The sequence below is a fragment of the Rhinolophus sinicus genome, chromosome 7, assembly GCF_057876585.1.
Source record: "Rhinolophus sinicus isolate RSI-liver-muscle chromosome 7, RSI-T2T, whole genome shotgun sequence".
NCBI classification, from domain to species: Eukaryota; Metazoa; Chordata; class Mammalia; order Chiroptera; family Rhinolophidae; genus Rhinolophus; species Rhinolophus sinicus.
This window is the reverse complement of record NC_142507.1, coordinates 55,815,603-55,840,595: the sequence shown is the minus strand read 5'-3', so window position 1 is coordinate 55,840,595 and position 24,993 is coordinate 55,815,603. Positions and strand designations below refer to the sequence as shown.

Sequence of the window (24,993 nt, the reverse complement as noted above, 5' to 3'; positions counted from 1 at the left end):
TACGCTTTTTTGGCACCCTCTGTATATCATATTCAGATACATATATATCGGCGATAACAGAGTATCTTGTCTTTTGTGACAACGTGTATGGATCTTGAGAATCTTACGCTAAGTGAAATAAATCAGACAGAGAAACACAAATATATGTTCTCACATATGTGGAATCTACAAAAGCTGAAGTCAGACATAGAGAGTAGAAAGGCAGTCGCTGGGCTGGGGTGCAGGAAATGGGGAGATGCTGGTCAGAGGCACAAAGTTCCACGGAGAAGATGAGTAAGTTCTGGGGAACTACGTATCGCACAGCGACTGTGATTAACATACTCACTGTATTATATGCTTGAAAGTTATTAAGACAGTAGATCTTAAATGTTATCACACACTCGAAAAACCATGGTAATTACTGGAGAGAATGGAGGGTTAACCATCTTTACTGTGGTGGTCACGTTGCAATACAGCCATGGGTCAAATCACGTGGTACACCTTAAACTTGCATATGTTGTATGTCAGTAAAGCTGGGTGGGGGGCAGAAACCATGTTAATTGTAGTTAGCTCTGCAGGTGTGACAGCAAGTGATTTTTAGCTTTCAGTTATCACACCTCACGATTTTCTATGTCCTCCAAATTTTATATAACGCACGTGGAGTCTTATTGGCAACAAGCTCGTAGTTTTCAAAGGTGCAGCTACCACGCAGAGAGACTGCGCTGGTGGGAGTGGGGGGGGCGGGGCGGAGGAGGAGCCACGCCCAAGCTTGGGCCTGGGCCTGGGGAAAATCATGGGCTCCTGCCGCCACCGCTGTCCTGGCCGCACCCTGGTGCTCCAAACTTGCCTCCTTCTTGGTGAGTAATAGGAAAGGTGGGGCTGCCCGGGGAGGTGGGGAGGTGGCGGGAGGCTGAGGAGTCCGGCGGGGGAGGTGGCGGCTACGCATCCCTGTCCCGGGGCCTCCAGCATCTTTGGAAAAGGAGGGGGAGGGAGAAGGGTTGGGGCCTTAGTGCGAGGCCTGCGACTCCTCAGGACCGGGAATCGCCACCAAACCCCTGCGGCCGGGTCCGCGCGACCGCCAACTGCCCCGCCCCGGTGGGCATAAATGTTGTCCCATCACAGCCGCCACTCGTTCGCAGCTGGCTGTTTGGCATGAGTCTCCGCAATCGCTGGCCCTTCTCGGTTCCCAGCAGCCCCCCCACCCCGCCGGCCCCCTCCGCCCACTCCCAGGCCGCGGGGTGCATGTGTGGTGAGTGAGAGGCCAGGACAGCCCCCATGGCCTGCCAGTGGGGCAGCTGCGCTGGGGCACGGGCTGCAGCGGTGGAGGCCAGGGGCCGGGAGAAATGGGACCCTCGCTCCCCGTCCCCGGCCGCTCGTGGGTGGCCTTGTAAGGACAAGCTGTTTGCAAGCTCTGCGTGCGGCGGCTCAGAAAATGCCGCCCACTGTTTACAGCTCTGACTTGGTGACCCCTCTCCCTGCCCTGTCCTGAAAGCTTCCTGTGGTGGAAAGGGGCTGAGCTCTGCACTCTGTACCCCTGGCTCACATATTCTGATTCTGCCACGTATAAGAGTTTGGCCGATTATATAACCTGGTCTATATCCTGGAAAGCGGCTTTACCTTCTGCGCTTTACTCTCTCCTCTATAAAACAGACAGAATAATACCGAACTCGAGGTGTTTGGGAGATTAAATAGGGCAAATTCTAACCAGTGTTCCACGTGGGAGCACATATCACTCTTGGACGTACTGTTATACATTTCTTGGTGAAAAACTTACAAATAGATACTGTAAAAAAAAAAAAAAAAAAAAAAATGATGGTGTTTCCTTGTTTCATAATTGACTGTTTTACCCTAATCTGGCAGTTAAAAAACAGAAAAGGTTTCCTCTCGGAACTGAGGTGGTTGTGGTAACAGAAATTACAGACTTCCCTAAGTCCCCACTCCCCTCCACTTCCTACACGATGGTAAACATTGTAGAACCTTTGAAAAAGTCACTTTCCCTTATAAATCAAAAAGCGCTCCTGCCGTTGTTGACAAACGAAGAAAAGACATGGACAGATGGAGCATAAAGAAACATCGATAAGATAAATGAGTGGTAAATATACTCATCCTACAAGTTAAAAAAACAAACGCAAATTGACAAAACTGGATATCATTTTACCTATCAAATTAACAGGTTTTGTTTTTTATATGAATGCTTGGCATGGCAATGGGACAGTGTGACAGGCACTCTCGTGTATTATTGACAGCCTTTTATTTATTTTTAAATTTTTTTTATTTTCCAATTACAGCTGACTTGTAATATTATATTAGTTTCAGGTGTACAACACAGTGATTAGACATTTATATAACTTATGAATAAATCCTGATAAACCCAGTACCCATCTGACACCACACAGTAATTACAACACTACTGACTATATTCCCCATGCTATACTTTACGTCCCATGACTATTTTTGTAACTACCAGTTTGTACTTCTTAATCCTTTCCCCCTTCACCCATCCTTCACAACCTCCCCATCCAGCAACCATCAAAATGTTCTTTATATCTATGGATTTGTTTGTTTGGTTTGGTTTTTAGATTCCACATATAAGTAAAATCATACAGTATTTGTCTTTCTCAGTCTGACTTATTTCACTCAGCAGAATACCCTCTAGCTCCATCCACATTGTTGCAAATGGTAAGATTTCATTCTTTTTTATGGCCGAGTAATATTTCATTATATATACGTACCACCTCTTCTTTATCTATTCTTCCATCGATGGACACCTGGGCTGCCTCCACATTTTGTAAATGATGCTGCAGTGAACATATGGATGCACACATCCTCTCGAAATGGTGTTTTGGGTTTCTTCAGATAAATACCCAGAAGTCGGATTCCTGGGTCCTTCTTTGTCTCTTGTTGTAGTGTTCATTTTAAAGTCTATTTATTTTAAAGTCTTCTGAATTGCTGATTTGATCCTCTGCTTCATCTAATCTACTGTTGATTCCCTCTAATGTATTCTTCATTTCAGTTACTGTGTTCTTCATTTCTGACTTGTTTTATGTTTTCTGTCTCCATTTTTGTGTTTCTTATCTCTTTGTTGAATTTCTCACTGAGATCACTGAGCGTCCTTATAACCAGTGTTTTGACCTCTGAATCTAGTAGATTGCTTGTCTCCATTTTGTTTAGTTCTTTTTCTGGAGTTTTGTTCCCTTCTTTCATTTGGAACACATTTCTTTGTCACCCCATTTTGGCTGCCTCCCTGTGTTTGTTTCTATGTGTTAGGTAAGGCTGCTATGTCTCCCAGTCTTAGTAGAGTGGCCTTGTGTAGTAGGTGTGCTGTGGGGCTCAGTGGTGCGGTCTCCCTGGTCACCTGAGCCGGGTGCTCCAGGAGTGGCCCTTGTGTGGTTTGTGTGTGTCCTCCTGTTGTACTTGAGACCTGACTGCTGTTAGCACATCAATGGGAGGGACTGACCCTTGGGCTGATTGGTTGTGAGGACTGGCTGTGACAACACTAGAGGAGCCGTTGTGCAGGGCTGAGCCCACAGAGCAGGACTCGCTTTAGCAGGACTCTGATTCCTGCCCAGTCTGCCCTGTGGGTGTGTCTTCTGTGGTGGTGGTTGTGCAGTGCTCTGATGTGGTCTGAAGATGGCCACCTGGTGTGTTGATTCTGGGGCCTCTTGCGGGGGGACGGAGGCAGGGGGAGACTCTGGTGCAGGCCAACGGCAGCTGCTGCCTGTGCCCTGCCAGTGGCCACCTGGTGTGAGCTACAAAGCAGCCTGTAGACCGTTGCCACTTGTGCTGGGCTTGGAGGAACCTGGAAGAAGCGAAGCTTCAAACTGAGGCCAGCTGCCGCTAGTGCTGGGCTTGAGGCTACTCAGCAAGAGGTACGGGACACACGGGCTAGATGCTGTTTGTTTGGTGTTTGTGAACCTTTGAGAGATTTTAGGAAAGTCTGCAGCACGAGCCAAGACAGGCTGTTTGTATGTAAAAGCCACTGGAAGTGGCTTGGGTGGGCCTGCAAGTTGGGTGGGGCAGGGTCTCAGGGAATCACCACAGTGGGACCATGGTGTTAGCAAGGTTGTTGGAGACTCAGATATGGTGCCCCGCCTGCGTCTGCATGCTGGGAGGGAGGAGGGCTCAACAAAGGAAAAATGCTTGTGCCAGAACTTCTGTCTGGGAGAAAGCTGCCCCTCCAGCACTTGTCCTGAAGCCAGACAACTGATTTCCTCCCTGTATGTCCCTGGAAGCTTTTAAGCCACAGCCCAAGCACTGGAGCTCAGAACAAGCGAGTCATCAGTGGGTAAGTCTGTGCACAGACCCTTTAAGAGGAGCACCTAGGATTGCAGCTGCCCTCCAGCTCAGCCACAATCTCCACTAGTTTTCATAGCCAGAGTTACGCAGTCTTCTCTCCCCAGCACTTGAACCCTGGGCTGGGGAGCCTGGTGAGGGGCTGAGACCCCTCACTCCTCTGGGGGGACCTCTGCAGCCAAAATATCCCTCGCAATATATAATGGTCACATGCGGGTGTGGGACCAGCCCATTCCATGTCTCTGCCCCTCCTACCAGTCTTGAGGTGGCTTCTTCTGCATGTCCATAGTTGTAGGAATTTAGTTCAGTGAGACTTCAGGAAATTCTCAATAATGGTTGTTCTGTGGTTTAGTTGTAATTTTTATGTGGTTGTGAGAGAAGGTGAGCACAGCATTTACCTACTCTGCCATCTTGACCAGAAATTCCATTGACAGGCTTTTAATGCATAGAAAGCTTCTTGGTGGTTCACTGAATGCATCAGAAATATTTAAACATTTAAAATGTTTGTACCTTTTCCTTGGTAATTCCACTTCTGGGATTTAATCCCAAGGAAAAAACCTTCATGTAGAAAAAGCTTATGCACAAATTCATTTTGGTCTAGTTATAATAATGAAAAAAATTGGAACCCAATAAGAGGGTAAATTACATATAGGCAAGTTACAACATTCAGGTGGTAACAATGGCTGCGAAATTGGTAAGCGATAGGTAAGCGATATTGGCTTGATGTCCTAGAAGATGAAAAGGACTTGGTTAGAAGAAAGGACAGGAATAAACACGTGTTAAGCAAGGTCTATACTAGGACTATTATATACATTATCTCATATCAGCATCACAAGCTACATGTTACCTGTGGGGTTGGGAAGGAAAATGAGGCCAGAAGGGCCAATACAATGGAAGACCTCATGCTAAGCACCAGGCACTGTGACATAATTTGGAAATCTGGCTTTATATATCAGCCCCATTAAAAAGCTGACATTGCCTGGATTTTGTCTTTGAGGAAACCAAGGCTCAGAGAGGCCACTTAACTTCCCTGAGATGTCAGAACTAAGTATCACACAGGATTCTAACAGCTTCAGGACCATGTTCTATCTCAGATGCTGAGCTGCAGACTCCAGCTGCATTGTTCACTGTCATAACACTTCCCCACCCACAGTCCCACACAGAATCTGACCTAATTAAGGAGATAAAGGAACTTTTGTTATTTAAAAGAAATTACTCTTCTCTCACAACTTCTGTTCCTCTCTTCCTACCTCAGCCTACGGGAAATTATTCCATTTGCATTTCTCTCTAAGGAGAGAACTGCTCCCTTAGTCCCTTCCCCCATCTGAATTCTCTTTCCTTTTTCTACTCAACAAATGCTACCATTTCCTGGTTGGGTCAGTGAGCAGTTTAGGGAGTCCCTTTGGGTTTGTTTCTGGAGATGCAATTACACCCAGGCTGGCCCCTCTGTGCTCTCAGAGCACCTCCACTGTCCTGCCATTGTAGCATCTGCCACCATAGTCAGAGAACTGCGTAGGTGGCAGGGTGAGGGTTACACAGGAAGTCATCTCTGCCTCGCCTGTTCATGAGTTATTGGTTGCCCAGCATCCACTGAGGTCAGGAAGTCCCTTAGAGAAGGAGATGCATCTGTTCTTGTAGATGTAGAGCAGCCATACCTGCGTGGAGTCTTACGTGACCCGGGAGAGAAGGGAGGGTGCTGAGTCCCAGTGGCTGTAGCCACAATGTCCATTCTATCCCTTAAACAGAGACAACACAAGACTCGTTTCCTGTGAACACATCTTGGGTCAGAGCAGATTCAGCCAGTGCTGGGATCGTGATTAACTCATTTTTATTAAGAACCTAAGTTGACAGAACTAGTGAGCTCTTGTCCTTTATTTAAAAAGAATGATTTTTCAAACATTTAAATGATATGACATATCATTATATTTTAGTTCCTTAAAAGTTTGCAAGGGAAAATTATATGGATGTGTATTTGCATGTGTCCTCAAGGCGGGTCACAAGTGTGTTGCATCTCCCCGATGGTTAGTGACTCTGAGCATCTTTTCATGTGTCTCTTGGCCGTCTCTATGTCCTCTTGGGAGAAACGTCTATTCAGATTCTCTGCCCATTTTTTTAATCAGATTGTTGGTCCTTTTGGTGTTAAGTTATATGAGTTCCTTATATTTTTTTGATATTAACCCCTTATTGGATGTATCATTGGTGAATATCTTCTCCCATTCAGTAGGCTGTCTTTTGGTTTTGTTGATGGTTTCCTTCACTGTGCAAAAAATTTTTAGTTTGATGTAGTCTCATTTACTTATTTTTTTTTTTGTTTCCCTTGCCTGAGGAGACACATCCAAAAAATATTACTAAGAGCAATGTTTATCACCAATTTATTTTTCAACAAGAATGTCAAGATCATTCCATAGGAGAAAATAATAGCCTTTTCAACAAAGGTACAGAGACAACAGGATAGCCACATGAAAAAGAATGAAGTTGGATCCCTACCTAATGTCATATACAGTTGACCCTTGAACAACACAGGAGTTAGGGGCACTGACCCTCCCCGCCATGCAGTCAAAAATCTGCATATAATTTTTGACTCCCCCAAAACTTTACTAATAGCCTATTGACCACAGGCTTACCAATAACATAAACAGTCAACTAACACATATTTTGTCTGTTACATGTATTATTTACTGTATTCTTACAAAAGTAAGCTACAGAAAAAATGTATTAAACAATCATAAGAAAGAGAAAATATATTTACAGTATTTAGTGAAAAAAATGCATGTACAAGTGGATCCATGCAGTTCAAACCCATGTTGTTTAAGGGTCAACTGTGTGAAAATAAACTCAAAATGGATCAACAACCTAAATATAAGAGCTGAGACTATAAAACTATTAGAAGAAAACATGGCGTAAATCTTCATGACCTCAGGCTGGACAAAGGATTCTTAGAGTTGACACCAAAAGCATAAACAACAAAAAAAATAGATAAATTAGACTTCATCAAAATTAAAAACCTTTGTGCATCAAAATATGTTATCAACAATGTGGAAAGACATCCTACAGGATAGGAGAAAATATTTGCAAATCATGTCTGCTAAGGGTCTAATATGCAGAATATATAAAGATCTCTTACAACTCAACAAAAGACAAATAACACAATTTTTTTTTTTAATGGGCAAAGGACTTGAATAGACCTTTCTCCAAAGAAGATGCACAAAGGGCTGACAAGTGCATGAAATGACATTTAACATCATTGGACATTAAGGAAATGCAAATCAAAACCACAATGAGATATCACTTCACATCCACTAGGATGGATTTGATGAAAGAAAATGGAAAATAACAGGTATTGGTAAAGATGTGGATAAACAGGAATGAAAAATGGTGCAGCCACTGTGGAAAACAGGCAATTCCTCACACAGTTAAGCTTTGAATCACCACATGACTCAGATATTCCACTCCTGGGTATATATCCAAGAGAAAATAAACAATATGTCCATGAAGAAACTTGTACACAAATGTTTACAGCAGAATTACGCATAATAGCTAAAAGGTGTAGACAACCCAAATGTTCACCAACGAATGAATGGGTAAACAAATTGTGTGCAGTCGTTCCTCGGTGTTCACAGGGAGTTGGTTCCAGAATCCCCACAAACACCAAAATCCGTGGATGCTCAAGTCTCTACTATAAAACGTAAAATGGTGTGATACTTAAATAGAACCTACACACACCCTCCCGTGTACTTGCAGTCGTCTCTAGGTTACTTATTACACCCAATACCATGTAAATGCTATTAAATCATAGTTATACCGTATTGTTTAGTGAATAATGACAAGAAAATAGTCACATATGAAATACCACAGGGCGGCCCTGTGAGACTAGGACTAACCAGTGACAAATGGATTTGTTAGTTTTAGGGGGTTACTCATGATCCAGTCAAGAGCGATTTCAGAAGCCACACTGCAGTGGGGTCAGGAAGGAAATAAAGGCAGCAGAGAAAGCTGAAATGACTTCTAGTTTACACAGACAGATGGGAAAATGGGCTGATTTCTTATCACCTTTAATATTCTCAGTTTCTTATTCCTGAAATTGGACAAAAGGTCATGTTTGGTGCCAACTGCAAGAACAGGGAAGAGCATGAATCTCAGATGGTGACAGACATGTGCTTGAATCAAAACTACCACGTTGTAGGAAATGCTTAAACAAGTCACATCTGCAGCTGGGTTTCCATGTCTGTAAAAATGGAGATAATCCAAAAAAAAAAAAAAAAAATGGAGACCGTTCTCTCTTTATGACTATGACCCCAGAGCAATGTGAAAGCCGATACCGTGTTTCCCCGAAAATAAGACCTGGCCGGACCATCAGCTCTAATACGTCTTTTGGAGCAGCAAAAATTAATATAAGACTGGGCCTTATATTGTATAAGACCCGGTATTATATTATATTATATTATATTATATTATATTATACTTGCTATTATATTATACTTGCTATTATATTATACTTGCTATTATATATTATATTATACTTGCTATTATATATTATATTATATTATATTATATTATATTATATTATATTATATTATATTATATTATATTATATTATATTATATTATATTAACCTGGCCTTATATTATAATAAAATAAGAGCAGGTCTTATATTAATTTTTGCTCCAAAAGATGTATTAGAGCTGATGGTCCTGCCAAGTCTTATTTTTGGGGAAACATGGTAGTAGATGCACCGTAATGTTTGCTTCTGTCTTCCCTGCTCTTAGCTATTGCATTGCCGGGCTCCCAGAATGGCAAGGATGCTGTCTCATCCTGTACATTGAAAAGGACTGTGGGGGAATCTGTCCAACTGCCACTGAACTTGTCCTTGCATCATGATATCCGAGAGATTGAGTGGACTTGGCATCCTGAAGATAACAAAAAGCAGTTCCTGGTGTCCTGGAAGCCTACTAGCAATCATCCCGATTGGTATGACTTTGAAAACCAATACAAATCCAGATTCCAGCTAACAGAGAAGGCCTTCTTGAGCATCAAGAATCTCACTACGGAAATGGGTGGATTCTACATAGCGAATATCAAATTCCGCTCAGGAAGGTCCCAGGAGGAATGGTTTAGACTCTGTATATATGGTAAGGTGTGGGACCACCCCCAACTGGGCATGCCAACAACCACGTAAGTTAGCCAGAAATCAGGTTAAAAAATAAGAAAAGCACCTCTTTTTAGTAGTTTTTGCCTCTCTTCTGATGCTCTAAATATAAAATAAAATTTTAAAGATTACGTCTTAGGAAAAATTAGCCTACATTTCTTAAAAGGCATAAAATGCACATGAAATACGTGGGCAGGGGAGCCACCCAAAAGGATAAAAAGCTTTCTTCAATCACAAAATACTACAAAACTGATTATTAGAAATACACAATTAGATCAGAAATGTCCTTAATTGATTGGTTCAAAAACTGATTTAAAATTTCTTAAGCAACCCCAAAAAGCTGGCAAAACCAAAACAATGAAACTGAACATTTAAAAATATGAAGGAAAGACATTAAGAAGGAGATCAAGGGGGCGGCCAGTTGGCTCAGTTGGTTAGAGCCTCGTGCCGGTAACACCAAGGTTGCCGGTTGGATCCCTGCTGGGCCACTGTGAGCTGCACCATCAAAAAAAAAAAAAAAAGAAGAAGAAGGTGATCGAATGTCAGAACTACTCAGTAGGTAAAATGCTTTTAGACCACTTAACTTGGAGTCCCGCTAGGGAAGTCTCAGGACAAAGTTCTGTCTTAGATGCAAGCCCAGCGCTGAGCAGACAGAGCCCTGGGCACCAACCTGCCAGCACTGCCCCCCTCCCCCCTCAGTGTCCTCTCCGCCTCCACCCTCATCACCTCTGCTTGGGTGGTCAGGGCAGCCTGTCACCTCCCTGGCTGCTAACTGGCTTCCCTGTCTCAGGTCTCTTCCCCCTTCCAAGTCTCCCTCCATGCAGCTGATCTTTTTCACATGCAGCGCTGCTCTTCCTGTTATGCCCCTGCTTGAAAGCAACGTTCCCTCTCCCAGTGCCCCATAGGATAAATGCCCCAGGAAGAGAGTTCCAAGCCACACCGGACCTGGTCCCTAGCTGCCTCTCCAGCCTCATGGTCCAGCACTTGTCCTCATGTGCCAGGCAACAGAATTGCTACGCCTTGTCCTCATGTGCCAGGCAACAGAATTGCTACGCCTTGTCCTCATGTGCCAGGCAACAGAATTGCTACGCCTTGTCCTCATGTGCCAGGCAACAGAATTGCTACGCCTTGTCCTCATGTGCCAGGCAACAGAATTGCTACGCGTCACCTCACCTGGCCCTTTCTGTCCTTGACATACAACTGGTAGCTCTCCAGGGAATGTCCACCTCCCACGCCTCCCCTGGTGGGAGCAGGAGAGGGGGCAGGAGCTCCAACATGGGAGATGGGAGAGCTTTTAAGAAGAGACAGCTGGACTGTCCAAGAGGGGTTTCCAGCAGGTGATGGGTGGGGGGTGGCGGTGAGGGGGTGGAGGACCAGCTGCTTGCTGACCCCGGCCGACCCGGCTGAGCCTGGCTCTTGGTGGTGTCTTTCTCCCCCTCGGCTGATGAGGTCCTTGCATAGCATTATCCTAACGCACTCTCATCTTAGCTCTTCTGGCAGTAAGAGATGGAACCCTGCTCACGCTCAGTCAGTACCGAGGGTTTGCATTGTAGAGACCGCGACCTCGGCCGAGGACGAGGGGTGAAGCGTTCCTTTCGCCCCCTTCTGTTCTCACGGGAACTGGCACCCCCCTCTCTGTCGGGGGCCATGTGGTCCCTGCTCTTTGCCCTCAGTGTCCCTCTTTCCTGTCAGCGTTATTCTCCTGGGCTTCTACACACAGTAGGGGGCATGGCCTTCTGCAGCTGTGGGACCCACCCAACCAGAGAGCAAAGGGACTTCCCTGGACCACTCCACATGGAAAATTCCAGAAAAGGACGTTATTGGCTTGGGTCACAAGCCCCTAGGAGGGTCACTGGCCAGGACAACAGCACACTGTGATTGGCAAGGACGTGTGCTTCCCCTGTAACCAGTGGCTGTCAATCATCAAAAACAAGGTTGGAGCAGAAGGTGCCAGAAAGCGTAGAAGTGCCACTAGCCGGTTTCCCTTCCCTGACCATCCGTCAGCACCCGAATTAAGTCCTGCAGCACTGGCTCCTCCCCATTGCCTGCAGAACTAAGTACTCTCCTGTGGAACTAGTACTTGCCTGTGCAACTGAGTACTCACCTATAGAACTGAGTACTCACTACAGAACTGAGTACTTGCCTGTACAACTGAGTACTCGCCTGTACAACTGAGTACTTGCCTATAGAACTGAGTACTCACCTGTAGAACTGAGTACTCACCTAGAGAACTGAGTACTTGCCTGTAGAACTGAGTACTCACCTACAGAACTAAGTACTTATCTGTAGAACTAAGTACTCACCTGGGTGTTTGAGGCCCTCCACCAACGGCTGCTCTTTCCAGCCGTGCTCCTTGCACAACGCACTGTCCCCAGGCACAGCCTGTCTCTCCCTCCATTACCTCGTGGCTTTAAGAACTGCCCTTGTCTTAAATAAAGACTTTTCTGATTCCTATCAAATGAGTGTTTCCATTCTGAAGCCTCAAAATTCTTTTTCGGAATCCTTGAAGGGTCTGTGCCTCTCTGCCTCTCACTAGATTATCTGTGTGTGGCCTGCTCCCCACAGGAGAACAGGGTCATGCCTGCTGTCCTTGGCATCGCTCAGTGTTTTCTACAGCTCCCAGGAGCCCTCAGGAAGCCCTTCTTTAACCGGGTAGATTTAAGCAATATTTAAAGGCCACCTGCAGAAATGTGCCGAATTTTTCTAGGACTTTTGATTCTGCAAGCCTTATTAATATTCCTTCACTTATTGAAAAGAGCATTATAACAAAAATTCATATAAACTAATTGCTGAGTGAATATTCAAAGTACCTAAGAGCATAAGATTTCTAAACACCAGTCTATACTCATAACACTAAGTAATAGACATTCCATTTGATTTTATAGTATTTAAATTCTTATGTGCTCATTAAATCAAGTCTTTTAAAGAAGCTACTCAAAAATATGTTCCATGAGGCTTGGGAAGGGCCACAAATTTTTGCATTTTTAATAACTGCCCCAGATTAGGGGTTGGCGAACTTTAGCCATCATTAAATCCAGCCCAATGTCTGTTTTTATAAATAAAGTTTTATTGGAACACAGCTACACACATTCATTTACATGTTGTATTTGGCTGTTTTCTCCCTGTAATGGCAAACTTGTGCAGTTGTGGCAGAGACGACATGGCCGGTGAAACCTAAACTGTTTTCTACCTGACTCAGTAGAGAAAAGTTTGCCTGCCCTTACCCAGATGACCCTGCTGACAGCTGGTCCATGTAACTTTATAGGATTATTTCATTAACTGAGTTAATGCAAAGCTCTGGGAGCTGTACCTTGAAATGTATACCTGCTCGATAAATGCTATTTTTTTCTTTTTATCTGCTAATGGAGTCAATTATGTTAATAAATTTCATAATGATACCACCCTTGCATTACTGTAGCATTGCTACCAAACCCAACTTGGTCATGAAGTATTCCGTGATCACATTTGCGGAGATTTAACTTAGGAATTTTCAGTCCTCTGTTTCTAACTGACATTAACTCGTGGATTTGCACGTGTGTTTTGTCTTGTTCAGGTTGTGATAGTCTCCTTGTCTGATGTATGCAAGTTCAGCTATCCTTTCAGAACAGCCTGGAAAACATTCTGCCTTTTCTAGGCTCTGAAACAGTGTCTACAACTCAGGAACTTTATTTTCCTTGGCCTGTTGGTGGCCCTCACCCCTGCAGCCATAAGGACCCACCTTGGCCACCTTTCTAATCTCTTCTAAGACTGCGGGTGTGTTCAGGTTTGCTGCCTCTTCTTATGGAGTTTTGATAATTTATACTTTCTTCGAAAGCGTTATTTCATTTACGTTTTCAGATTTATGGATATGTAGTTGTACACACTGTTTCCTTACAAGTTTTCATATCTTTTCTTATCTGTAATTATGCCCTGATTCTCATTCCTAATGACATTTACTTTTAATTTTCTAATTAGATGTCAATACTTTTTATTTCTCTGTCTTTTTAAGTCAAACTTTTGATTTTGCCTACTGAATCTCCTTGTTTGTTATCTATGCGCATGAGTTAGGAATATGTCTGTAATTAGGATAAAACTTGATTTTCAAAGGCTTGAGCAAATAGGGGTTCATTTTTCTCATGGAGCAAGAAGTCAAGAGCTAACATTTGGGGCATCCCATCGGCTCAGCACTGTCACCGGAGGCAGAGGCTCGCCCTTCCCGCGCTGCCGTCCTTGGCACACAGGCTGCCGTCTTCATGTGTGTTGCCTCCAAGATGATCCAATATGGCTGCTCTCCAGATGTCCGTCCACAGTAAGGACAGCCACAGAGAGACAAGGGGAAGTCTTTCTCATTTTGAGGTTTTACCTCTTCAGGAGTGGAGTCCTTTCCTCCCACCCAGCAGATTTCCCCTTACTTCATTAGTCAGAACGAACGCAACTATAAGAAAGACTGAAAATGAGAATTTAGCTCTCTAGATGCCACATTAGATGAAGGCAAGGACAGAGATGGAAGTGGGACCGAGTGTGAGAGGGCTACCTGTCAGGTGGCTGTTAATGTCAGTTTCACCTGTATTACACCCTCCCCTCTAATCTACTTAGGTCTATGCACTAGAGTAAAATGATCCTCCAATAATAGTGGATTTGACCATTTACCCTTGAATTTCCAGGAGTGTTTCACTTTTTATTTTGTTTTGTTTGGCTTTATAATGAAAAATATCTCTGTTTGACCTGCTTAAAGTTTTTTTATCTTAAATCTTTTTTGGTCTGTGGGGACGGTTACCACAATCATTTTGTTGACATTTTCCTTGTCTGTTTTCCATCTCTTTTTAATCTTTCTGTTTCATTAGGCAATGTAAATAGCATACTGTTGGGTTTACGTCATACACATCTTGACTTTTGAATAGGCAAATATCATGCTTCAAATGCATGATTTCAAGTTTTTACGTGTATGAACCGACTCCCAACATCTTATTTACTGTTTTTTGTTTTTTTTAATTTACCAATTTTCCTTCCTTTTGTTTGATTAATAGAGTTTTCTTCTCTAGTACTTTGGAAGTTATATAACCTTGTACTTTTATCCTACCAGGTACTAAACTTAAGCTCTTCCTTCAACACTTAACGATAATCAGTATTTTTTTTTTTTTCTCTGAACAAAACAAGAACTTCAACATGTTTCTCCACTGTGGTCTCAAGCCTGCCCCTGTTGTGTTTGTTACATGACAGTCTACATGATTACCATATGCAAATGTATAATTATCATAGACATCATAATTACTTAATCATCTACACTTACCTGAGCAAGGGCAGCCTCAGGCATCCTGGGCTGGAAGTCGGAACCCCCTGGGCCCTGGGGAGTAGGTCCCTTTCCCAGGCTTATATGTAGAAATCTCACGCAGGGGCATCAGGCACATAAGAGTGGGTGACATCCTGCTGTGGGACTCACTCCTGGAGCTCAGTTCTCTTTTGTCCCTTTTATCCCAGAGCCCATCCCCCACCCCCACATTCAGATTCATTCATTAGCCAGCACATCAGGCTGGTGCAACCTCAGCCTGGAGTGTGAGACCCCAGGGACCACAGAGAACCTGACAGTGACCTGGCTCAGCAAAGGCCTCCCCAGGGAGCTAGAGCAGAGTGGGGCCCTGGGGTCAGCCCCCAGCTCCAGGAAACTAAGCCTGAGCCTGCCCTGGAGCCAGTCGAATGGCCTCCTCACCTGTGTGGTCAGCAGCCCCGAGGATGAGAAGAATGCCACCTTATCCCTGAAGAGCGTCTGTCCACAGAGGGGTGAGTATGATGCATTCGGCAGGGTGGGGAAATGGGCTAGCGGAGAAAGGGGGTGGGGGGGCGGGAGGACTCAGGAAGTGGGGAGACTGAGGAGCACTTCCAGGCAGTTCCTGGGGTACAACCGGAGGTCCCCACCCTCGTTAGAGTCTTCAAAACTGCAAGTCCAGAAATTGGGCCAACACCTGGTGATGACAGCATCACCCATGACAAAAACATGGGAGTGGCATGTGCGTCCCCCTTCCCAGCATCCAGGGGGCTGAATTAGGCAGCAGGAGGCAAGCAGGGGAGGCGGACCTGCAGAGCCATCAGCCTGGGAATGCCGTGGCCCCCAGATACAGCTGTCCCTGGATGGGCTCCATGGGCATGGCACGTGGGGCTGACGGATCCCTGCGTTTTGCTGCATGCCAGACACACCCTTTCTGAGGATGGTTACCACCTCTGAGTCTGAACCCTCCTGAGAGCGTGTCAGCACTGTGGCCACTACAGCCGGTCACCACACTTGCCCCATCAGTCTGTACAGAGGGCCTCTTCCAAGGCCGGTTGGGGTGGGAGTCCCCCAAAGGGGCCTCAGGCCCTGGTTTCATGTGGTAGCAGATCCCCTAGAGAGCAGGGGCCACTGATGTAAACAGGAAGTGTGATGAGCCGTTAGGCCGGTCTCCCACGACCTTAAGCTCTGCCTGCTCGCTGGGCTCTCATCCGAACAGTCTCTTCCTTGTCATCTCCTTACGTGGCCACTTAGCATTCAACTGCCACACAGGACTGAGTACCTACTGTGTGCTGGGGGGGCGGGGGAGGGACAAATATGATGCGTCCCTGCCTCAGGACCTTACACTGCGGTGGGCACCGCCTGTCCTGGCTGGGTGACCCTGGGCACCTTACTTAGCTTTTGGAACCTTTCTGAAACATGGACAGTAATTTCATCTACCTCACAGGGCTGCTGTGAGAAGCAAAATAAGTCATCTATGTAAGCTGTTAAAACCGTGTCTGGCACGAGCCGTATCAATAATTATTGGAAAACAGCCCAAGGAGCAGGAGCAGTCAATTTCTAAATATGCAGCTGCCCGTTAAGTGCTGAAGCTTCGGCAAAAGTATGTGGTTCAAGGACAAAGGAGAAAGAAAGAGATTTACTGCTGCAGGAGTTGGGAAGGTGGCACAGAAAGGAACACTTGAGTTGGGCCTTGAGGAGTGCGTAGGAGTTTCCTCGTGACGTGAGAAAGACGTGCCAGAGAGCAGAACTCATCTGAGGTCTGGGGGTTTCAGATGCTTCCATCCCCTCTCCCTCTTGGAATGTATTTCTCTTCCGGGAGTCTGAGAGGAGGAAAGAGCCGCAGACTGAGGGGATGAGCTACCACGTGTCCAGCCAGCAGGGGCCTCTGAGACACCTGTGCAGACATGGCACAGAAAGCCTGGCAGAAGGAACATGAAAGTGGCGGCGGCCAGTGTGCCGAGAGCAGGAAGGAGGAAGCCTGCCAGGGCCACAGCTAGGACGGACATGTGGGGTACAGCCTGGGTGGTCCCCCTCCCTCGACCTGCCCAGCAGGCCAGACTGAAGTGAGGTGACATCAGCCTTTGATCCCAGGTTCTCTTCAGAGCAAGTGGCTTTGGAGCGGCATCCTTCCCATGGTTCTGGTGGCAGCGAGTCTGATGGCTGGAATATGGTTCTGGATGAGGAAAAAGAGGTTGACGGGCAGAGGCAGGTGCTGGGGGAGGGTCCAGGGAGGGGCGAGGAAGGGGGAGGGTCCAGGGAGAAGGCAGGGCTGGCGGGACAGTGGGCAGCTAGAGGCTTCCTGGCCTGTCCTGTGGGTCATCCTGGTCAGAGCCCAGGAACAGCAGTGCTGAGGGTGGGAGCCATTGTGTGCCCAGAAAGGAGGGTGCTAGACGGCAGGGATGGCGCAGGAGTCTGGGACCTGAGCTTACGGCCCGGAACCAATGGCCACCCTCAGCTGGGGCTGAAGAGGGGGTCACCGCCATCCCACACTCTCTCACTGAGCACTTGCTGTGTACAGGTGTGTCCAGCCTCCTGCCAGCTGTGCCGGGCTCAGCAGCTGCCCCCCAAGCCCTTGCCACAGAGGACTCTGCTGCCCTGCAGGCGCGTGCGGCCAATAGCCCTGCTGTTCTCTATGCGGAGATCATCCCCCTGCACCAGCCTAAGGTGGGTCTAAGGCGATGAGAGTCAGAGGTCGAGCGTGCCAGGAGGCAAGGGCACTCTGCTCCCCTCGGTCTCTGGGCCCAGTCCTTGCTTTGGACAATGTGGTCGCTGGGCCCGGTGCCCACGGCATGCTGGCAGCCAAGAGACAAGGGGAGGGCTCCTCACCTGTATGTCCACACTCATCAGCTCCTGGGGGCAGGAGGCAAAAGTGCAAATGACCAGGTTTCCGGTGGATCCTGCCATTTGTGTACCACCCAAGGAAGTAAAAGTAGGGAGACAGTAGCGGGGCCTGCAGACGGGACCCAAGGACCCAAAGAACATCACGGAACCCCCATCTTCTTCCCTGCTTGTAGTCTCTCTTCCTCCCACCATGCCATTAATGCCACCTCTTTGGGTAAAGGCAGTGTTGCCCCCACTGGTGAGATGCCCCTGGGAGAGCATCTCATGTGGCTGGCTGCTGGTCCCTAGCTGGAAGTTGGTGCATGGTCCCACCGGGGGGAGGACCTGGACACAGGACAGCTGGAGGAGAGGACACTTAAGGCACTTCTCAGATGCAATGGTTCTCAAGCCCAGCTCACATCAGAGCCCCCAGAGGGCTTGGTGAAACCAAGGTCTGCGGGCCACTCTTGGAGTTTCTGATTGAGTGAATCTGGGGCAGCCCTGAGAATTTGCATTTCTAACAAGTTCCTAAATGATGCTGAGACTTTTAATTCCGCCCTCTGAGAACTTCTGGGTTATGAATAAGCAGAGGGAAAGCAAGGAGGGCCACTGTCTGCTCTGCCAGGATTAGCCATTGGCTGTGTCCTCTCCTCGCCCATCCTCTGATTTCTCGAAAGAGGGGGCAACTCTTAGGTCACTGAGCCACAGAACATCAGGACCTTAGAAATGCCCTGGCCCGGTCACAGCAGGATATCGTGGGGGAAAGTGGGACCTGAAAGGAACGCTGGGACTTAACAGAGAAACATGGCAAGCTCAAGGCACAACAAGGTGTCCTCACTCCCAGTCCAGCGTCCTGGACATTGTCCCCAACTGCTGCAATGCCTGCCACCTTGTCACTTCCCATCTCAGCTCCTCTGAGTATGTCCCCATCTGACCTGGACCTCAGGGCACTCAAGAAATGTTCCTTGTGACCCAAACCCCAGGCCCCTCACCAGAGAAGCACAGGAGGGGAGCTATGGGTGGCTTTGGGGCACATAAACAAATCGGGTGACATTTGCCTGCCTTGGGGAGAATGGAGTCCCTCCCAGGACACAAGGAGATGGCATAGAAGAAAGGTGGTGCTGGCATGAAGGAGCAGACGCCAGAGAAGTGGGTGTGGGACCAGCCCTGATCCCAGCTAACTGATCCACTCTAGAAAATAAGTGTACTCCCTGCACCTCCGTGTCTCCTTTTATAAAATGAGGGTTCCAGTAATAATACATCATGTTTATCTGGTGCTGTGCGGTTCTTTAAAGCATTTCTGCAACAAGAGCATCCAGGAGATGCACAAATCTGCCCAGCAAATACTTATTGAGCATCTACCGTGTTCCCTGAAGTGTTCTGATCTGGGCTGCAGAAGTCAGCAAAACAACAAAAATCCTTGGCCTTGTAGAATATATGTTCTAGGTTAGGGGAGGGGAAAATGACAAGTAAATAAGCAAAATACGAAGTATTGGATTATGATCAGTGCTAAGGAGAAAATAAAGTGGGAAAGAGAGAGCAGATGCGATTGTAACTAAAGGCTCTGGGGGAGGGGGAGGAGCTCACCAAGAAGCGAGACCCTGTCGGAGGTGCCGGTGAGCAGAGCAGGGTCTGAGTGGGTGGGAGGGAGGGAGGGAGGGAGAGGGCGTTCCAGGCAGAGCTCAGAGCAGGTGCCAAGACTGCAGCGTTCAGAGCGGGGCCAGAGCTGACGCTGAGCTTGAGGGAGCTCTCCGAGTTCAGAGCCAGAGCTCTGCGACTGAGGACAAGTACCTAACGCTCATAAACTCAACAAGCCCACCTCCAAACTGCTTGAATTGTAGGACACGGAGGAGGGCGGCGGCCGCTCACACAGCCCCACGTGTACCCCGGCAGCGCACACCGTCTACGAGCACATCAGGGCAGGCCCAGACCCCCGCGGGGGGCCGCCAGACCACAGAGACACTGGGCAGTGAGGGGCCTTGGCAAGAGCCGGCTCCCCCACCCTGCGCCCCGGTCCCCAGAGACTCCTCCTTAAGATGAAGCTGGGACTGGATCCCAAGTCTTTCTGACCATCCTACTGAGACAGCAGAGCAGCAGGGACTGCTCCCCTGGGCTCCCCACAAAGATTTTTCGCCTGACATTGTGGGCAGTGAACCCGCTACTTAACACCCACATATGAGAAGCGAACCCCTCAACCTTCAGCCAGACTTCTGACCTGTGACCCACTGAACCCCTCTGGGGAGCGTTGGCCAGGCAGCACCTGCCTATGGATGCTTTCCTGGCTGAGGCAGGGTCCTGGGCGCTTTGGGTGGACCTTCAGGGTCTCACCGCCCACCCATTAACCTGCGTACACAGAGGCATGGCTCTCAACTGTGGAAAAAGCAGGAGGCTGCAGGATTCGGGGTCAACTGTACTGTCAGGGGAAGTGGGGCGAGGGACGCACTTCTTATGTCCATCACTGACCAGACTTAATTCTAAGCACCAGAAATGTGCTGTCTCAGAGTTTCTCGAAACTCAAGTAAGTCACAGACTTTTTATTTCTATTGCAAATATATGTAAATAGTATGAAAGTCAAAAGACACATCTTTTTGAAATTGTTTCATTATGTTTGTTGCCATTCTAGCTTCTAGCTAGTTAATTAAAATACCACATACATAATATATGTTAAGCCACTTTATTAAATTTCTGTGCTGTTTGTCCCAGGTTTGAATTTCTGGATAAATAACCATATGATTAACAAATAATGATAATTTTTGCTTTTTCATTTCCAACTTTTAATGCCTCGTTTCTTTCTCTTGTCAATTGCATTGGCTAATTCCTCCAAAATAATGTTAAGGAAAAGTGATGATAAAGCATATCCTTGTTTTGTTGCTTACTTTACTATAAATGCTTCTAGTGTTTTCCCATTAAGCATGATGTTGTTTTATGGTTGAGACATATACGTTTTCTCATGGTTAAATAAAAGTATGTATTTATTCCTGTTTTATCAAGATTTTTTACCAAGAATGAAACGTTAAATTTTATTGTTTCCCTTTTATCATCTGTGAAGATATCCTATGGTTTTCCATTTTTCATCTATTAATAATACATTAATTAATTTCCCATCTATGCAAGTAGAGTAACCAAAGGCCTTCCCTCACAGAGCTGTTGGGAGGGTTGGAGTTAATCCACTCAGACTCCTAGCAGGCTGGCATCTGACCTGCTGAGGGCATGTTAGTGTCACCCCCACCCCCGCCCCACCTGGCCCCGCCCCCGCCCGGCCCCGCCCCCGCCCCGCCTGGCCCCGCCCCCGCTGATGGCCTCCTGTCTCCTCCTTATGGACCACACATGGCAGTCCCGCTCAGGACCACCCTCTCTGTCGTCTGTCCTCCTATGAAGATGCCTCAACACAAAGCAAACACAGCCCAGAAAATGCTTTCCTCACAGGTGGCCATCCACAGAATCCAGAACATTCATCTCCAGATTACCACCAAAGTGAGAGGACGAAACGTAAACACTAACAGGGCACTCGCAGGCCCCTGAGAAACACCCATTCTAAGAGCAACGGGCCCAGACAGCCAAGAGCTGGGGGATAGGGGTGGGGGAAGTTCCCAGCAAATGGCTGGGGCAGGGAATGGGTTCCCACGTGGCATTCCTCACAGCACAGGAATCCCACTCAGTGGACAGTGCCTCTGTGTGGCTTTTGCAGACAGCGTTAGCGAGCTGCTAGTGCCCGAGGTTGTGCTGCCTTCCTGCCTGCCAGGCAGCAGGACCAAAGAATGCTGGCCTTTATGTACGTCTAGTTCTCTAGGTCATGTGCTAAGAGTTCAGTTCGCGAAAGCCAAGAGAGAAGAAATCCCACGCATGTGATGGCTGAGCGAACAGCAGAGGAAATAGAAAGATGAAAATGCAGGAAAAAACAACCAACGTGAGGCCTGCACACATGTTTGGTTCTCCAAAATAAAAGAAATGAACAAAAGTTTGCAAAAGACTGATGAAACCAGAGACGAAAGACGAACTAATATATCAGAGTGTAAGGGGAAGGAGGGGCTGAGAAAATGATGGAGGAGAAAGTAATCCTTTTGCAGCATTTTAGAATGAAAAGAATGGAGTTAACACTAAGGAAACCAAGCCAGCAGTGTGGAGGGCGGGATGAGAAGATAATATCGAAAACAAAAGGAAGCCATTGGACAAAGAGCAGAATGAACTGACAACGGGGCCCAAGCAGATGGTTCCTGCATCAAAGAAGAGACGGAAGGAATGGAGAGGACAGATACTAACAACACTATCCATTTTGTCCCTCAGAGCCATCTCTCTTTTGGCCAACAGAACATGCCTGGTTCACCTGTCAAGAGAGGAGAGCTGAGGTTGGGGGTAGTCCCCTGACCTTGTGGGGGGGCATGTGACCCTATTCTGGCCAATGATGTGGAAGAAAAGTTTACTGGGGGCTTCGGAGACCACCTTCCATCCTGATGAAACAAAGAAAGGAGAAAAACAGCTGCCCACGCCGGCCACTGGCTCTCGCCTCTGAGGGAGCAGAGGGGTAGCAGAGCAGAGGGCTGATCTGGTTGACCACAGCTCACCTGTGAGCTTAAAGCAAGGACTGACCTGCAGAGTGGGCGAGGCAGGTGTAGATAGATGGGAGGGAAGGGCTTGGGAGCTGGTTTGTATTTTGTCTGCATTTGCTAATTACAGAGAGCAGTGCAGGGCGGTTGGGTTCACACTGGTCATGGGGACTGAAGTTCGGTTTGGGACTTCTTGTCCAAGATGGTCACAAACCAAGTAAATGCATGTGTCTCCTCTCCTTCCCCAGAGCTTTAAAACGACAGTGAAATTATCTTGTTTACGTGTATAAATCACAGTGTCTGAGAGGGAGGAAGCAAGCAGAGCAGAGATGCCCGGAGTATCAGAGAGAGGGGCCTGTGCAGACCCCAGACTGATTATATCGGAATCTCTGGGTTCATGCCCAGGGGACAGTACTTCGGCAATGACAGGTGAGCCCAACGTGCAGCCATGTCTGAGCACCACTGAGCACACCCAGGGGTGGAGGATGGAGCCCGTATGCCTAGAGGAACCCGCACTGTCTGGAGAGAACCCAGGCTGCCCCTGTGGATGCTGGACCCTCAACCAGCCTCTTCATTCTGACATTTAGGGGTTCCCCAGCTCCCTGCCCCCACCCGCAGATGGCCTGTCTTTACACATAAGAGGACAGCTGAGGATCACCAGCCATGCAAGAAAAGCAGGGGGACCAGTTCCAATGTGGGAGAGGGACCCACAGGAAGTCATAGGTGACGTGTCAGTTTCGAAAGTTCCAGAAATAGCCTTAGAAGCATTCCTGAAAGACAGACATAACCTCAGAAAAACTAAAAGCAGAAATAATGTAATAAGAAGTGGTTGCCTCTGGGGAAAGGAATGAATTGAGGCCAGCAGGAAACAGACTTTTCAGTACATTTTTAAAAACCATACACAGCTGCTGTGTTTCCCCGAAAATAAGACCTAGCCAGACCATCAGCTGTAATGCGTCTTTTGGAGCAAAAAGCAATGTAAGACCCAGTCTTATTTTACTATAATATAAGACCGGGTCTTTAATATAATATAATATAATATAATATAATATAATATAATATAATATAATGTAAAATACCGGATCTTATATTGATTTTTGCTCCAAAAGACGTATTACAGCTGATGGTCCCGCCAGGTCTTGTTTTCGGGGAAACACAGTATGATTGATGACATGGATACTTACGCTACATGCTGTCTATACCGCTGATTACAGGCGTTTAAAGAGAAGAAATCAGAACGCAGAGCAGTGCTTGTCCAACCTGAATGTGCTTATGGCTCCCTTGGCAATCTTGTTTAAAGCAGTGGGGAGGGGCTGCTTTGGGTTGGGGCACATGTGGGGGTGCGTGGAGTGTGGGCCCAGAGGGCACTAGTGCTCCGCCCCCTCCCTCATGCCTGGCCCTCCGCAGAGATGCCCTCCGCAGAGATGCGTCTGGACATTCACCTGGGTCCTTTAGCACATCCTCTAATAAGCTGGGAAACAGGAAGTGAACTGTTACCTTGAGTTCTGTGAGCCGCTCCAGCAAATTAATCAGACCCAGGAGGGGGTCGTGGGAAGCTTCCATGTACAGCCAATTGGTCAGAAGCTCAGCTGACAGCCTAGATTTGTGACCGGCGTCTGGGAGCAGAGGCCGTCTGTGGGGCTGGGCCCTTAACCTGTGCTGTCTGGTGCTCGCTCTCCTGTGTAGTGTCTGCATTGAAACCCTGCTGGTGTCGCAGAAGGGGTTGGGGTGGGGAATCCCCCACGAGGCTGCTGTCTGAAGTGTGCACGGGCAGGACCAAGTATTTCCTACACAGTTATGCAGAGCATGAGCTCCGAAGGCACAGACACTCAGAGGAAGTGATCCAAATGCAGTCACTCACTGTGTCAGGGGCACACCCAGGGCCCACACCCACCCAGTAGGGTTCTGGCTGTCAGTCACACAGAGGCTCATTCAGGCAGCTCTTCTCTGCACCCTCCCCACTCTCGGCCCTGTTTCTGACCCCAACAGCACATCTGCAAGTCCACTACCTGAAGCTGGCCAGAGAGCCAGACAAGTCCAGCCCCTCCAGACAAGGGCCCTGGGACCACAGGATAGGCCTGTGATGGAGGAGGTGGGTGGGGCTCAGGGCGGCAGCTCACAGGCTCCCCACACCCACACCTGTGGGGAGGCACAGCAGGGGATGGGGACACTCCCTGAGGGTGATCCATCCCTTCCAGGGACACCTACTGAGAATAGAGGAAAGGCTACACCTGGGTTGTCTCGGGATAGTCCCGGTGGTTTAATTTTTCAAACCTTTTGCTTGTGGAATATTTTTTGTAAAATCTGTAATATGATTTGCTGTGGTATCAACAGACAACATGAAAGCAGCTGCCTGGGTGTGTGTGAGACGGTGGGAAATACCTCCCCTTGGTGAAGCAGGATGGGCTGAGAGAAACCACGCTGGTGGGTGAGGGGCCACCAGAGCTGAACAAAAGCGCCTGTGCCCAGTTCACAGGGGTGGCCGCTGTGCCCATGACAGTGAGGGGACCTGGGGTGGAGATCTGACGGGTTACAGAGGGGAGGAGTGTGGCAGTGGGTCACAGGGCACTGAGTAACTTACTCATGCAGGACCCACACAACACACATGTTTCCTCAGGTCCCCTGTGTATCAGGTCAGCGGGTGGGCGAGGAGGCTATTCTTCCCCAACGCCCCCACCCCACACTGTCCAGTCTAAAAGTACTTTCACCTGTGACAGGCAGCCGCCATCATTAGGGTCACCTTCCCACTTCACAGGGCGGACTGGGGCTCCAGACAGGTCACCCAGGAAACCCCAAGGCCTGGGAGCCAGGAGCGGCAGGGTCTGCACTGGAATCAGGAGTCCCGCCGCCCAGACTAACATTCTTCCCAGATGTGAGTCCCTCTCAGGGCAGCAGTGTCCCCACATGGTGACTCTGGGCCTTGAGAAGCCACACTGGGGGGTGGGGGGGATGGGGAGGCGGCCAGG

The 24,993-nt window shown here is 47.7% G+C and overlaps 1 protein-coding gene across 3 annotated transcripts; it reads left to right on the top strand.

Annotated features, from left to right (window-relative positions):
• Window positions 1–681: 681 nt before the first annotated feature.
• LOC109434332 (CD48 antigen-like) lies at window positions 682–20,506 on the top strand. 3 transcript variants are annotated; one of them, XM_074318540.2, is made up of 6 exons: window positions 682–836; window positions 9,039–9,401; window positions 14,876–15,175; window positions 16,755–16,868; window positions 17,182–17,327; window positions 19,325–20,506. In XM_074318540.2, exons 1-6 carry the CDS (start codon window positions 773–775, stop codon window positions 19,454–19,456), a joined length of 1,119 nt encoding a protein of 372 aa, XP_074174641.2. In that variant the 5' UTR covers window positions 682–772; the 3' UTR covers window positions 19,457–20,506. The 3 variants fall into 3 exon arrangements, with proteins under 3 accessions (XP_074174641.2, XP_074174644.2, XP_074174643.2); XM_074318543.2 differs by having other exon boundaries at window positions 16,755–16,854; window positions 19,325–19,462; XM_074318542.2 differs by having other exon boundaries at window positions 16,755–16,872; window positions 19,325–19,462.
• Window positions 20,507–24,993: the final 4,487 nt, after the last annotated feature.